This window comes from Petromyzon marinus, chromosome 27, assembly GCF_048934315.1.
Source record: "Petromyzon marinus isolate PM22_M1 ecotype Great Lakes invasive population chromosome 27, UKy_Petmar_22M1.pri1.0, whole genome shotgun sequence".
NCBI classification, from domain to species: Eukaryota; Metazoa; Chordata; class Hyperoartia; order Petromyzontiformes; family Petromyzontidae; genus Petromyzon; species Petromyzon marinus.
Genome location: NC_133693.1, coordinates 818,842 through 830,909, shown reverse-complemented (window position 1 = coordinate 830,909; position 12,068 = coordinate 818,842). Strand labels below are relative to the sequence as shown.

Here is a 12,068-nt window from a genome sequence, read left to right as displayed (position 1 = left end):
CAACAAGGGGCTCAATGTGCATGAATTATAGAAAAAAATTAAACTATTTAAAGCATCCCGATACATTTGTTACGTATTTTAGGAGGTGGAATGCAGATGCATTTTGTATTCGCGCCAATAATCCCACCGAGACGTGGCCCGACCTGGGAGCAGTCGATGTCACGACTCACGAAGCTGTGCTGCTCAAGCAGCAGGACTCCCGTCAAGCCTTGCGTGCCACGTGATCTCCGCGTTGCACGACTTGGGCACAAGTACTGTAGTGTGCGATGATTATGCGGATCCTTTCAACACTCAACTTAAAAAGGGAATGAGGCGGGAAGGAGGTGGCTGCGTGAAACGGCCGTTTCCGCGTTTCGCTCTCAAACTGCAAACCGACACGGGAGCACGTTCATCACGCCACAAGGAATTTTTTTTATTATTATTGAAGCAAATTGTGAATGAACAGACAAGTAAAACTGTGCGTTTGCTCAAATTGATCTAACGACGATTTTATGGTTTATTAAAATAAAACTGCAAACATAATACGTTCTTAATAAAATATGCTCTTAAAGAAGCCCTTGCATCTATAGTATTGGCCCTGAGTATTCGCACGAAGCCACACGTCTTACCAACGCGCCCACCGATTATTCAGCTCACTTTTCTTGCTTTGCGGACGAGTGACCTTCACAACCAGTTAGTGTTCCCCTGCGATCGGCTCAATGTGCCAACAAGCCACCAACGAGCCGCCTCGGCTCTCTCCCTCTCCGCGCCCTCTCGTTCCACCACAGCGTGTACAGGCCGCCGCAAAGGGAGCAGCTGATCTCACGAGAAAGCAATGTGCGGTTGCCACAGCAGCTGGCCATCTAAGCAAGGCCCGCCCAGGGGTTCCCAGAAACCTGGGGTAGGACATCGCGTTGCGAGGCCCCCTTGTGCGTGAGGCTTCGGGGCTCATTGACCCTATTTAGCCTAGCCTCTCGGAGGTGATGGGGGGGGGCAAAGCAGCACTGTGGTGTTTAGTGGATTTGAGCATCGCTCGTCTCCTCTCGGTTGCCTTTCGATGTGAGCAAATGTTTTATTATTGTTGTGTTGCATTGTACAATGCAAATGGCAGTGTCCGTGTGGTAGTGGCGATTGATACATTGTGTACACAGCACACACGAGACGGGCCCAATGCGACGCCACATACCTCGCTTCGGGGGGTGGGGGATTCATTCATCAAAAACTGCAGCCCGTCATTTTTTAAAAAAAGCTGTTTAGTAAAGAAAAACAAAAATTCTCAAAAAAAATCTTTAACTTGTGAACTATAAAAATGGTACATTTCTCAGGTTTTTCTTATATATAAAAACAAATGAAGCATACAGGCGGCATACGACATTTGGTACGTTGTTTTAAATATAAAGCATTTTAAATACCCCTAACAATGTGTGAAAAAAAGCAACCGGAAATGTAAAATTGTGGGTTGATTTTCCCGCCCGGGTTGGCGGCCCGGCCGAGGCAGTAACAGTTCCTGATGGTCCCGCTGCGCTGGCTGCGCTGCGGGGTAGTGAGGAGGAAACCGATGATTGTCGTTTATTTAAAAAAAAAGTGTAAAGTGACAGTTGTGCAGAGGTAAAAAAAACGGCGAGCAGGGCATCTGTACCGGATTTGGTTTTGCCGGAGGCGAGGGCACGGCGCGAGCGTGCGGAGGGCAGCCTGCCGGAGTTACAACGGCGCCGTAGCGCTGTGCCCGGCTAGGTGGGCGGGCGCCCTCTTCTCTTGATCGGTGAAAAATGTAATGTCAGGCAACCCCGACGGAGGTGTATCCCGGCATGAAATCAGTGTGAAGCAGCAGCTTACAAAGAAAGTGCAGGATACATTATAAAAAAAAAAAATTAAACTCGTCGGCCTTATTGAAACGTACTCAAAGCAGTACACACACCCTGCAAATATTGTCACCTTAGGTCAAGTAAATGAAAATGCAAGCACGCCTCAAGGCGTCGCAGAATTGGGGATTTTTTTGCAGAGTTCATCCCATTCATCTCTCCGACCGTCCGTGCGCCACGATCACGAGGAGAACTTCTTCAACTTGTCGAGCATGGAGAGCAGGTGCCTCCTCCTCGCTTCCTGCCGGCACTTCTCCACCTCCAGCCGCCGCTCGTCCGTGCCGAGCGAGCGCGCCAGCTCGGCCGCCTTGCGCAGGATGAGCACCTTGGCAGCGCGCTCGTTGGCGCGCAGCTCGGGCACGGAGTCCCGCAGCGTGACGAAGCTCGAGCGCAGGCCGTCGCGCCGCTGCCGCTCCAGGATGTTGTGCGTGCGCCGCCGCTCGCTCTCTTCAGTGTCCGAGCCGCCGCTGCTGCTGCTGCTGCTGGCGCTGCTTGGCCCTCGGCTGCCCCACCGCTCCGCCGACGGCCGGGGCTTCGCCGCGAAGCGCGACGCCGCCGCGGCGGCCGCCGGCGACGAGGCCCCCCAGCGGGGTCGCTTGACCGGCGGAGGGCTCGGCGGGCTGGGCGCGGCGTAGTTGTGCTGCTGGTGGATGGGGATGTGGCAGCCGTGCCGCACGGCGCCCCACGGCTCGCAGCGGGCCGGCCGCGTGCCGGCCGTGTTGGTGTTGACGGCGACGCTGCACGGCGTGCGCCGTCTCGACGGCGTGGGCTGCCTCTTGTCGACCGTCACCACGTCGATCTCTTCCTCTGCGCCACGGAGAGAGGGAGGTTGAGGCCGGCGCGCGGTCACGTGTGGCGGTAAAGCAGCGTGTCCTGCGCATGTAAAAAGGGCGCCGCCAAAACGGTTATAGAGCCTCGTGACGCAAGCGTTCGTGTGTAGCCGGCGCCCCAGCCCGCGTCTGGCAAGTGCTTCGGCAACATTTGTAATCCGGAATGGAAAAATCTACGTTAATTTAATGGACTTTTTGTTAACCATTCCCAAGCAGAGAATTGCGATTCGTACCGGTACAATTTTAGCTGTAAACAATAATTGGCGGATTACCCCAGGCACCTCACACGAATTTCTCTAAATATCTCGTGGAATCTTGAGTGTGTATTCGAGATTCAACAGCAGCCAGGAGGATCCACTCGGCACACCCAAAACCCATGCCCTTGTCTGCCCACCAAGCCGTGCCAGGCCTTGCTTTCTAGGAATTGCCGGGGCTGTGACGTCCGCGAGAGGACGGTGGCCAAGCCGCTGAACCCTCGGCGCTCCCCGCTGGACCCTCTGGCTGCCATCCAGTCTCGAACGCGCACCACATTTTATCTGTCGCAGGGCTGGCGTAAAGCGCGGCACTGCGCATGACCTCAACGCGTGGCGGCGACCCTAGGTAAAAGGGCTGCTGCGCACTTTTGTCCTCCACCGCGGCGGCGGCAGAATTAACGACGGCAGCAGTTTACGTTTTCACCGCGCCGGGGGGGGGGTGGGAGGGGCTCAAGGGACGGCAAACCTCCAAAGCCAACTTCAAAGGAATTATTTCAGCCGGTTTGGTATTGCCGAGATAATAGCCGAGTGGATAACGGGAGCCAGTTAATAACAAAACTGCCGGGCAAAGTCTCTGACCGCAGAGCATTGCCGCTTCTACCACAACAACATTCATGTTAATTTGAGCGGTTAATCCACTGCGCTAACATCGGTGATGAGTGATACCAGAACTCGCCCCCGCTTTAGCAACCCACACTGGCCACCGCGGGGTGAAAATAACATTACGACTGACACCAACTGAATTATCGCCAGGTTGTGAATGGCTGGAACGTGTTATCTTTAAAACATTTCTGCGTTGCCGCAGGCTCCGTGTCCTCTACGCAGCCAACTTTGGCGCCACCGCCGCCGCATCGTTCAGGCAACCCGCGCGCACCTCGTCGGGGTGCTCACCCGAGTCCGTGGGGGGTTCCGTCTCCGTCTGGCTTGGGCAGGGGCTGAACCTCGACGGCGTCGACGGGATCGGCGGCTCCATCACGCGGGGGCTCAGCGGCTCGGGGAAGCACGGCTCGGATCCGCTCGGCGTCGTCGGCGTGGCCGGAGTCGCCGGCGCGGCCAGGCCGGTGTCGGGCGGCGGGACGGCCGGCTCCTCGTGCACCAGGCTGGGCGGCTGTGCCGCCTCCGGCCGCCGCCGCCGCTGTTCGACGGCCGCGGCCGTCGCCCTCTCCGCCTGCTCCCTGGCGTCGAACGCGCTCCACATGCAGTCCTGCCGCAGGCCCGGCACCACGGTGGACCCTTCCGCGAGCAGGTCGTTGATGAAGTCCTCGGCACTCTCCTGCTCCTCCTGCTCCCTCAGGAACTCGGAGACGAGTTCCAGCGTGTCGGAGCCAGGCAGCAAGTCGGAGCCCGGGTCCCAGCCGTCCGTGGACAGGAAGCCGAGCTCGTGCTCGAAGTCGGTGCAGCCCGGCGAGAGCGGCGGTGTGGGCAGCAGCTCGAACCGCTTCCACGTGTCGATGGTGTCGGTGTGCGCCATGAAGGGGTAGAGGCTGCAGTCCTCCTGCTCCACGCCGTCACAGTTGAGGAGCTTCTGCACGTCCAGCGCACGGTCCAGAGCATAGACGTGCTCCGAGCCCATGGCGGCGGAAAATCCGTGCGGGGTGAGGATTCAGGGCCCGTGGGTGGATGCGGAACGGTGCTGCAATCTGCGTCTTGCGACGACAACGTGAAAGAAACGACAGTTACGTTAGAGATGAACGCAATGCAGAAGTTGAGAGCCAAGTGAAAGTGCATCCCTGAATCTCCTCAATGCCCCAGCGGTCATGGGGGAAGGAGCAAGGAGAAATTCCATAGAAAGAATCCAGACGAAATTTCTATCGATTTTTCGAAGCGAATTACTTTTCATTTTTAAATCCCACACCCTTAATTTAAAACAAGATTTTGACCACCCAGATAACTCTTGACTTAAAGTTGCATACAATGTTTACGTCTGACAGTGAAACAAAAGCTCTTAAATCGCTACAATTTGTATCAGGCACCTATAGTAGATTGGTGCAGTCTCCAACTATTATTAACTCAAAATCTCTCATCCCAACTGGATATTTAATGTAGCGAACGCTCCGTGAAGGGAGCGGTGCGCAGTTTTGTAGAAGAGTGGAGGAGAGACGCGCGCCCCAAAAGGGGGCGCTGGAGGCCTCTGGGCCCAGGGCCAAGTAGCGCAAAGGGTGACAGAGGCCCCGCCACGGCATTCGGGGCTCGTCACGCAATTAGGCGGACAGTGCCTGCTCCATCGCTCGCGCCCAGCACCCCTGGACGGTGGTGGTGGGGGAATTCGAGTTCATCGGAGACTTCAAATTGCATAAGATCCATCCTGGTCGCCGGATTTAAAGCGTCACCCGCTAGCCGATGTTTCTACTCCCACTTTAATTGCACGCCGAGAAAAGTGGGCGCTTGGTGGACAGCATCGCCATGCGTTGCCACTGAATAACGCATGCCGGTGGCTTTGGCAGAGATTGCTCTCACTCGTCACGACGACGGTACCGCTTCGATTTATACATCTAGAATTACATATAAAGTAATGAACTCGAAAGTTATTTCCTATATTTTTGTTTCCATATTCTGCAAGTCCGAGGCGTCGTATTGTCAGAGCAAGTGGAGCGTGTTTGGGGCAGCAGGCGAAGCTAAGATGCCCCCCACCCCGTGGTCGAGACTAAGCGCGGGGTGGCAGCTAACGGAGCCAACGCCCGTCGGCCGCGGAGATGGAGCGACGAAATCACATCGTGCGCAGGAGCGAGATGGATCGTTGCCTTGCGAGACCGCGAGAGATATAGACACGCTACATTCCGCAGCAGGCCTTGAGCCACACGTTGATAACTCATGGTTGATGTTACGTAACTATACAGCATGCGTGCAAACAACAGCCACCTCTCACGGCCCTGCGATAACCCACCCACCCAGCACCTGCACGTGATCCAATGTCATTGCTCCATCTCCTTAGCGTACGAACTCTAGGACGCGTTCCGTGTAAATACACAGTTTGACAAATCGTTATTTTCAAACGCGCCGTAATAGCAGCAACCGTCCACTAATAATTAGCAGCCTTTGCCAATCCACTGCTGGATGAATAATAAAATCTTTCCCACCCCGTGTCGGCTACTCTCGGGCGTTACGGTGGCGAGACGTCAACTACCTCGCCTGTTTAACACGTGGGAGGCTTTCGCGACCAATATTATGCATAATAAAGGGTTTTGGGTTAGATCGCGTTATTTAAAAGTGTCGTTACCCTCCACCACCCGGCACGGCCAAACAGTAAAAAATGTTTCACGTTTACAAAAGGCAAATAGTTCACTACCTTATCCCACCGGTGTGTTAAAGAGTGAATCAACATCATTTACAATTTGGAGGACGACGTTTCGCTGGTAATTACATCCAGCAGTATACGGGAGGTCGTGGGTTAAAGCCAAACGCTGACGCGCGTCTCTCTACCCGTGGTCGCGTGGATTTTTTTCTCCGGGTCCTCCGCTTTTTCCCCTCCACATTTAGAATGACCATGCGTTTAGAGTATGTGGCTACTACGATGCATTTCCACATGACAAGGCACTTCGTTGAGCTATCATTTGTGGCCATGTCGCTGCTGAAAAAGAGCGATTTCGCCGAGTGAGTTTTATCTGGTAATGAAGTAAAACATTGTTCAATATTTTGACCATACTTCACCACGCTGGTCAGTGCGTAGTAGAATGCCCGTGGGTGCGGTGAGGGACCTTGGACCGATCGCTCGCCAGTGATGTTAACCGTGGCCGGGAATCGGTCGTCTGTCTGAGCTCATAGCGCGGTGCGTTAACCACTGTGCCACCACTCCACACCGACGCACCGGCAGCAGGCGATGCCAACGTTGAAGCTGCAGGGCTTTCACTCTCGCCGTGGACATAGCCCGCCGCTTCCACTGCAGACATGTGGCCAGCGTGGAACATACCTTTAACAATCACTCGGCTCAGGAGCCATCAAACCCTCGGTAGAATCGGCAACTACATCCATCACATCACTTACCGGCGAGTGTAGCAGCAGCGAGCCACGAATTCTCCAAAAAAATTCCCACGGCAAGCTGACGATGCTCCGAGTTGGGTCTTCGAAGAATGCTGGCCCGATCCAATGCGATCCGATCCGATCCGATTCCACGAGATCGCGCCGAGACCACGATCACAGAAATATGCAGAGGGCGGACGGGGCTTGCAGAGTCGACTACAGTGGTGCTGGTGGTGGTGGTGGCAGAGCGTGAATGCGCTGCGCGTGCGTCCGGCGTGCGGGATTTAACCAGGGTGTGGAGGCGCGCCCCCCTTGGCTCGTGAATATTCAGCAGCGCCCCGTACGCGCGCGTGGTGCAGGAGGAGGGGTGGGGCAGGGTTGGGGCAGAAATTAGCGCAGCGATTGTGGCCGGGAATTGTATTATTAATGTTATTGTAAGTGGGAATTAAGTTAATCTCCCTTGTTGCCAATTGGATTAAAATAATATGTTATATATGTAATGTATATCGATTTCTGGAAATGCTTTCACCCAGTTATGAATTAACTATGGATACTGATTATTGAGTTTTGTTTTAGTTTGTTAGATGGGTGATCCTGTGTAGCCAGTTCCACGGCTACCGTGTTGTGTGAGCGCAGCAACCACAGAACGAGGACAATCACTTAATGCTGTTGTCTATCTTCCAAGGTGGCTAATTTGGTCCAGTGCGAAAGAAGTTCAACACACGTACACATAGTGAAAATTACTTACGTTGTATTAAATACATTTTTAATTTGTTATTTTTTGTTAATTTCTTTGAACCTATCTACGTGGATTTACCGAAAGACCCAGAAAATAAAATGTTACTTGTGCACGACTGCCAACGCAGCCGATTCATTTAAATGTATTTAAATGTAATTATGTATTTAAACGACACCCAACCCCCGCGGCTGATTTCAAACCTGCGCGGCAACGTCACTGAACGGGGCTTGCTTCTGCTCCTCTATCGCCCGATTAGCATCTCAACACAGGTTGCGTAGAGGGCGCTGCGAGCAATTCGCATGCACATGCGCCGATTTCCATTGCATGTGCACGCGGTGGGGGCACCAGTTTCGTTCAGGCTGTGCCACCGTGGTGGGGGCACAATGGGGGGGGGGGGGGGTAAGGGGTGATTTGCGAGGGGGCGGGGTCAACCCACCAAATTTCCCAGTCCTGGAAATTCAAGTCTCCTTCTCTTACTCGAAAGCAAAACGAGGAATATCTGTGGAGGTTTCATTGGCCATGCCCTAATATGGTCCGCGCCCGGTTCCGCTCGGGTTTTTTTGCTTTCCCGAAGCCATGGAGATTGGATCGCTCTGCCAGATTCCGGCATCACGCCGCCGCCTGGCGCAGCAGCAGCAACAACAACAACCGCACTGGTGCTGGGCGCGGCGTGCCAAGTTGAGGAGTCGCCACGAACGCAAACGAGTCAGTTCAGTTCAGTTCCATTTATTTGGTATAGCCCTGTGAGCCATTCGGCTCTTGAATCGGGTGCAACCGCAACAAACAAAAAACTAAAACATGAACAAGAAAACATCTTAAAGTGACTATGTGACTGTGGAAACAGAAAATCCAGGAAAAAAAAAATCAAAATATTCCTGAAAAAGCACCGTACACCAACGCTAGATGTCGCACCGTACACCAACGCTAGAGTCGCTAGATGTCGCGCTCGGTTGACCTTCCAAAGTCGCCAAATGTATCACTACGTTTACCAACGAGTACAATACAGGAATGTGCATCCATGTAGATGCATAAGTATGGCGATGCATTAATGTGTTTCTTTTTTAATGTGCCAGTTTAAAACTGTAAAACCTGTTACAAGTGAACAATCCTCATAGAGCGAACTTACTTCCAGGTCTGGACGTGGCAAATGTCAAGGCGCAGCCCTGCAATTGGGAGCGCCACTGTGACAAGATGTTAACTCCCTCGCCTGGTATGGAGGAGGTCGTAGGTTCGATCCCAACCCTGACGCCTGTATATGTTGAGATTGCATGTTCCCCCCGTGGTCGCGTGGATTTTTCTCCGGGTCATCCGATTTTTTCCTTCCACACTTAGAAACATGCGCAGAATTCCAATAACATCTTACCATTTGGGTTCAGATCAGGGGGGGGGGCGGGCATTCCTCCCAATCACGCCTCTCCAGGTATCTCCATCGTGAGCATTGAAGTCGCCCAGTCAGACTGTGGAGTCGGTAGGCGGCACTCTGTCAAGCACTGCGCCCACTGTCTCCAAGAATGCCGAATACTCTGAATTGCTATTTGGTGGATAAGCACAGACAACAGTCAGAGTTTCCCCTCCTGAGACCCGAAGTCTCATTGAGGCGACCCTCTCATCCACTGGGACAATCTCCAGCTGAACAGCACCCAGCCGGAGGCTAGTGAGTATCCCCACACCGGCCTGGGCCCTCTTACCAGGGGTGACTCTGGAATAAGAGAGAGACCACTCGCGATCGAGAAGTTTGTTTCCACTGCCAATACTGTGTGTGGATTTGAGACCAACTATATCTAGTCTATACCTTTCCACCTCCACCAACTGATTTCTTTAGAAGTTATGTTTGTGTTTAGTATTGTTATCCTTCACCCGCACCTCTGATTAGCACGGTAGGCTACTTACGGCGCGAAGGAAGGACAACAAACATGCGCGTGGCGAGAGGGCCTTTGTTCGGCAGTAGATTAACAAAATACATATTCACAACGTGGGGGCCTGCTGCCTCCTCTCCCCGCGCCTCCTCTCTCCGCGCCGTCCCCACCGTGTCCCCGTGTCTGTAGTTCAGATGAACTGCCGACGAGCAGCTGAGGGCATGGGGGTGGGGGGCGCAGAATGCGGCGATGACTCAAGGGCGGCGTTGTGAGCAGCAGCACTGTGCGGAACTGACCACTTCGGAGCTGACTTCCCGATGCAAAAAAAAACTAAAACACAAAACACGCTACCCAGTTGGTTGGGTTTGGGGGGTGCTTTCTCCCTCGCGGTGCCGGTGGTGGGATGGGTGGGCGAGCGAGTGGAGCAACGCGCGCGTCCCACGAACTCGGAATCCAATCGATGACTCACAAACCCCGGGTCCCCGTTTCCCTACGCCGAGTGGTGACCGCGCTTGCATTTGATGAACACGGTGAGGAAATTCCACGCGTTCATGTGGAACGTTTTGTGAACCGGAAGCCGGGAATTCCGCTCTACAGAAATGTCTCACCCGTGAATGCTCGTTATTTTACGCATGCCATGCATCGTGTGGGCCGTCTGATAACCATATTTCTCTCTCCATAAACAGCCCCCTTTATTTCAACCGGGAAAAGTCCGGTACAATGTTCCGGGAATTATTATGGCACGCCACATCCAATCTTCATCTCTTAATAGGATTACATGAATACTGCGCCTATGATTACATGAATATAAGTGTATAATAATATAGGATTACTATGGATAGGCGTACCGATTACTCATTGTGGTAGTGCCTTTTCGTTGATAATTAATACTCCAAGCCTTGCCTATCATCCTTGAGAAAATAATACGTGTGTAAATTAGTTTGGTAGGCCAGAGGTGACGTTCGCTGAGATTAACAGGCCTTTGCCCAAAACGAAATGCGTCTGTTGTCTGTAGTTGTGTTTGCGCACATGGAGATTGGTAACCGTGAGAGATGGAGACAGCTTGGGGAAGACTTCATCGAGCAGTGGGTTGCTCGTGGCTGATGATGATGTATGGACATACAGGACGAATCATTGTGCAGATGCCGATAACGATCTATATGTTGCACACAGCCTGATCAGTGCACTGCTGGCTGAGACGAGGGACTTCCTTGCACACACACAAGCCGTGCAGGCCGTGGGGTTTTATCTGACCATACTTCACCACGCTGGTCAGTGAAGGTTGGGGAGTGCAGGGAGACAATGGGCTTTGTTGGACGGCCTCCTGTTCCCAAGATAGCCTGCTCCAGTCAGAAACTATATGGTTCAGAAAAGTGTAGGTTATCAAACTGTGATATACAGGGTGACCCAAAAGTCACGACACATTGGAGTATGTTGATTATTTTAATACTGGAATTAAATAATTTGAATTGTTTACTCTGAGTAAGTAAATATTGTATCAATGACTAATTTATTTTTTTCTTCTTCCTTCTCAGATAACATTTAAAAATGGAAAGAAAATTTAATGATTTGAGACGAAACAAAGTTGATCTTAATCTTTTAAAAAAGTCCAAAATTCATTTCAACAGAGAATTCATGACTCACGCTTTGCTGCCAATGGAAGCCAGAGTTTGGACATTTGTGAAAACAAATGGAACACCCCTCTGTGCGACTGGTTAACATAAATAACATTAATATATAACATTACAAATATATAAATATAACAATCCGCTGTGTCTCCTGACTTTTGGGCCACCTTGTATGACCTTACCAAGTTAAATATGAAAAAATATATCAACACATTTATCAATACCATTGCCTTTACATATATAATTGGAGACGTTTCGGACAAAGGCCCTTCTTTATAGCACGTATAGTTAGTTTTTTTATACATCTCTTTCGGCAGTGTGATTGAATAATGTGTAGAGGTTGTCTTTGTTAATCATGAGTATGCACCCGTCAACGCAGCAGCAGCAGCAGCAGCCACACCACACGCCTTTTCAATCTGGCGTCGCATCACAATGATGCCGCGCCTCCGATGAGCACGGTTGGCTACGTACGGTGCGAAAGAAGTTCGACTTACTTGTATACAATGTCTTATCTGCGTGGTGTTGTGTGCGCCGCTGTATGGACGTTCATGTTCATGAAGTGTAGCACGTAGGAGGCTTTCGCGACCAATATCATCCTTAATACAGATTTTTTTATTAGGTTTATTATCATGGATCTATTACAGTCTAACAAAAAAATGCTTTTGTTTCTGTGTAGGAAATGTTATTTTCTAATTGCTTATGCCTCAAAAGTACATAAAATGGCTATTATTCCCCACAAACTTTGCTTTTGTGACCAGGGCAGTTATATTTTGAAATGTAACTATTTTCAATGAGAAAACGTGGTGTGCATTGGTGTCTTTCCTTCACATAAAGTCCTGGTCACAAAAGCTATTTTTGTGGGGAATAATAGCCTTTTCTATACTTTTTAGGCATAAGAAATCAGAAAATAACACTTACTACCCAGGAACAAAAATCGTGTTACATAGCTGCCGTTTACTCAGA

At 51.5% G+C, this 12,068-nt stretch overlaps 1 protein-coding gene across 3 annotated transcripts; it reads right to left on the bottom strand.

Moving 5' to 3' along the window:
• Positions 1 to 391: 391 nt before the first annotated feature.
• On the bottom strand, positions 392 to 7,483 carry LOC116946679 (N-myc proto-oncogene protein-like). Of its 3 annotated transcripts, none has more exons than XM_032961870.2 (3): positions 6,907 to 7,483; positions 3,817 to 4,565; positions 392 to 2,714 (listed from the first exon to the last, which is right to left on the bottom strand). In XM_032961870.2, the coding sequence occupies exons 2-3, from the start codon at positions 4,496 to 4,498 to the stop codon at positions 2,023 to 2,025; spliced, it is 1,374 nt and encodes a 457-aa protein (XP_032817761.1). In that variant the 5' UTR covers positions 4,499 to 4,565; positions 6,907 to 7,483; the 3' UTR covers positions 392 to 2,022. The 3 variants fall into 3 exon arrangements, with proteins under 3 accessions (XP_032817761.1, XP_032817760.1, XP_032817762.1); XM_032961869.2 differs by having other exon boundaries at positions 3,817 to 4,571; positions 6,907 to 7,481; XM_032961871.2 differs by having other exon boundaries at positions 392 to 2,648; positions 3,817 to 4,571; positions 6,907 to 7,481.
• Positions 7,484 to 12,068: the final 4,585 nt, after the last annotated feature.

What these genes read in the sequence shown, in the direction of transcription:
- LOC116946679 (XM_032961870.2), bottom strand. Translation starts at nt 4,498, where the DNA reads ATGGGCTCGGAGCACGTCTATGCTCTGGACCGTGCGCTGGACGTGCAG. An exon ending in GGAACCCCCCACGGACTCGG is followed by an intron (nt 2,715 to 3,816) that starts GTGAGCACCCCG and finishes TTACATGCGCAG; the next exon opens with GACACGCTGCTTTACCGCCA.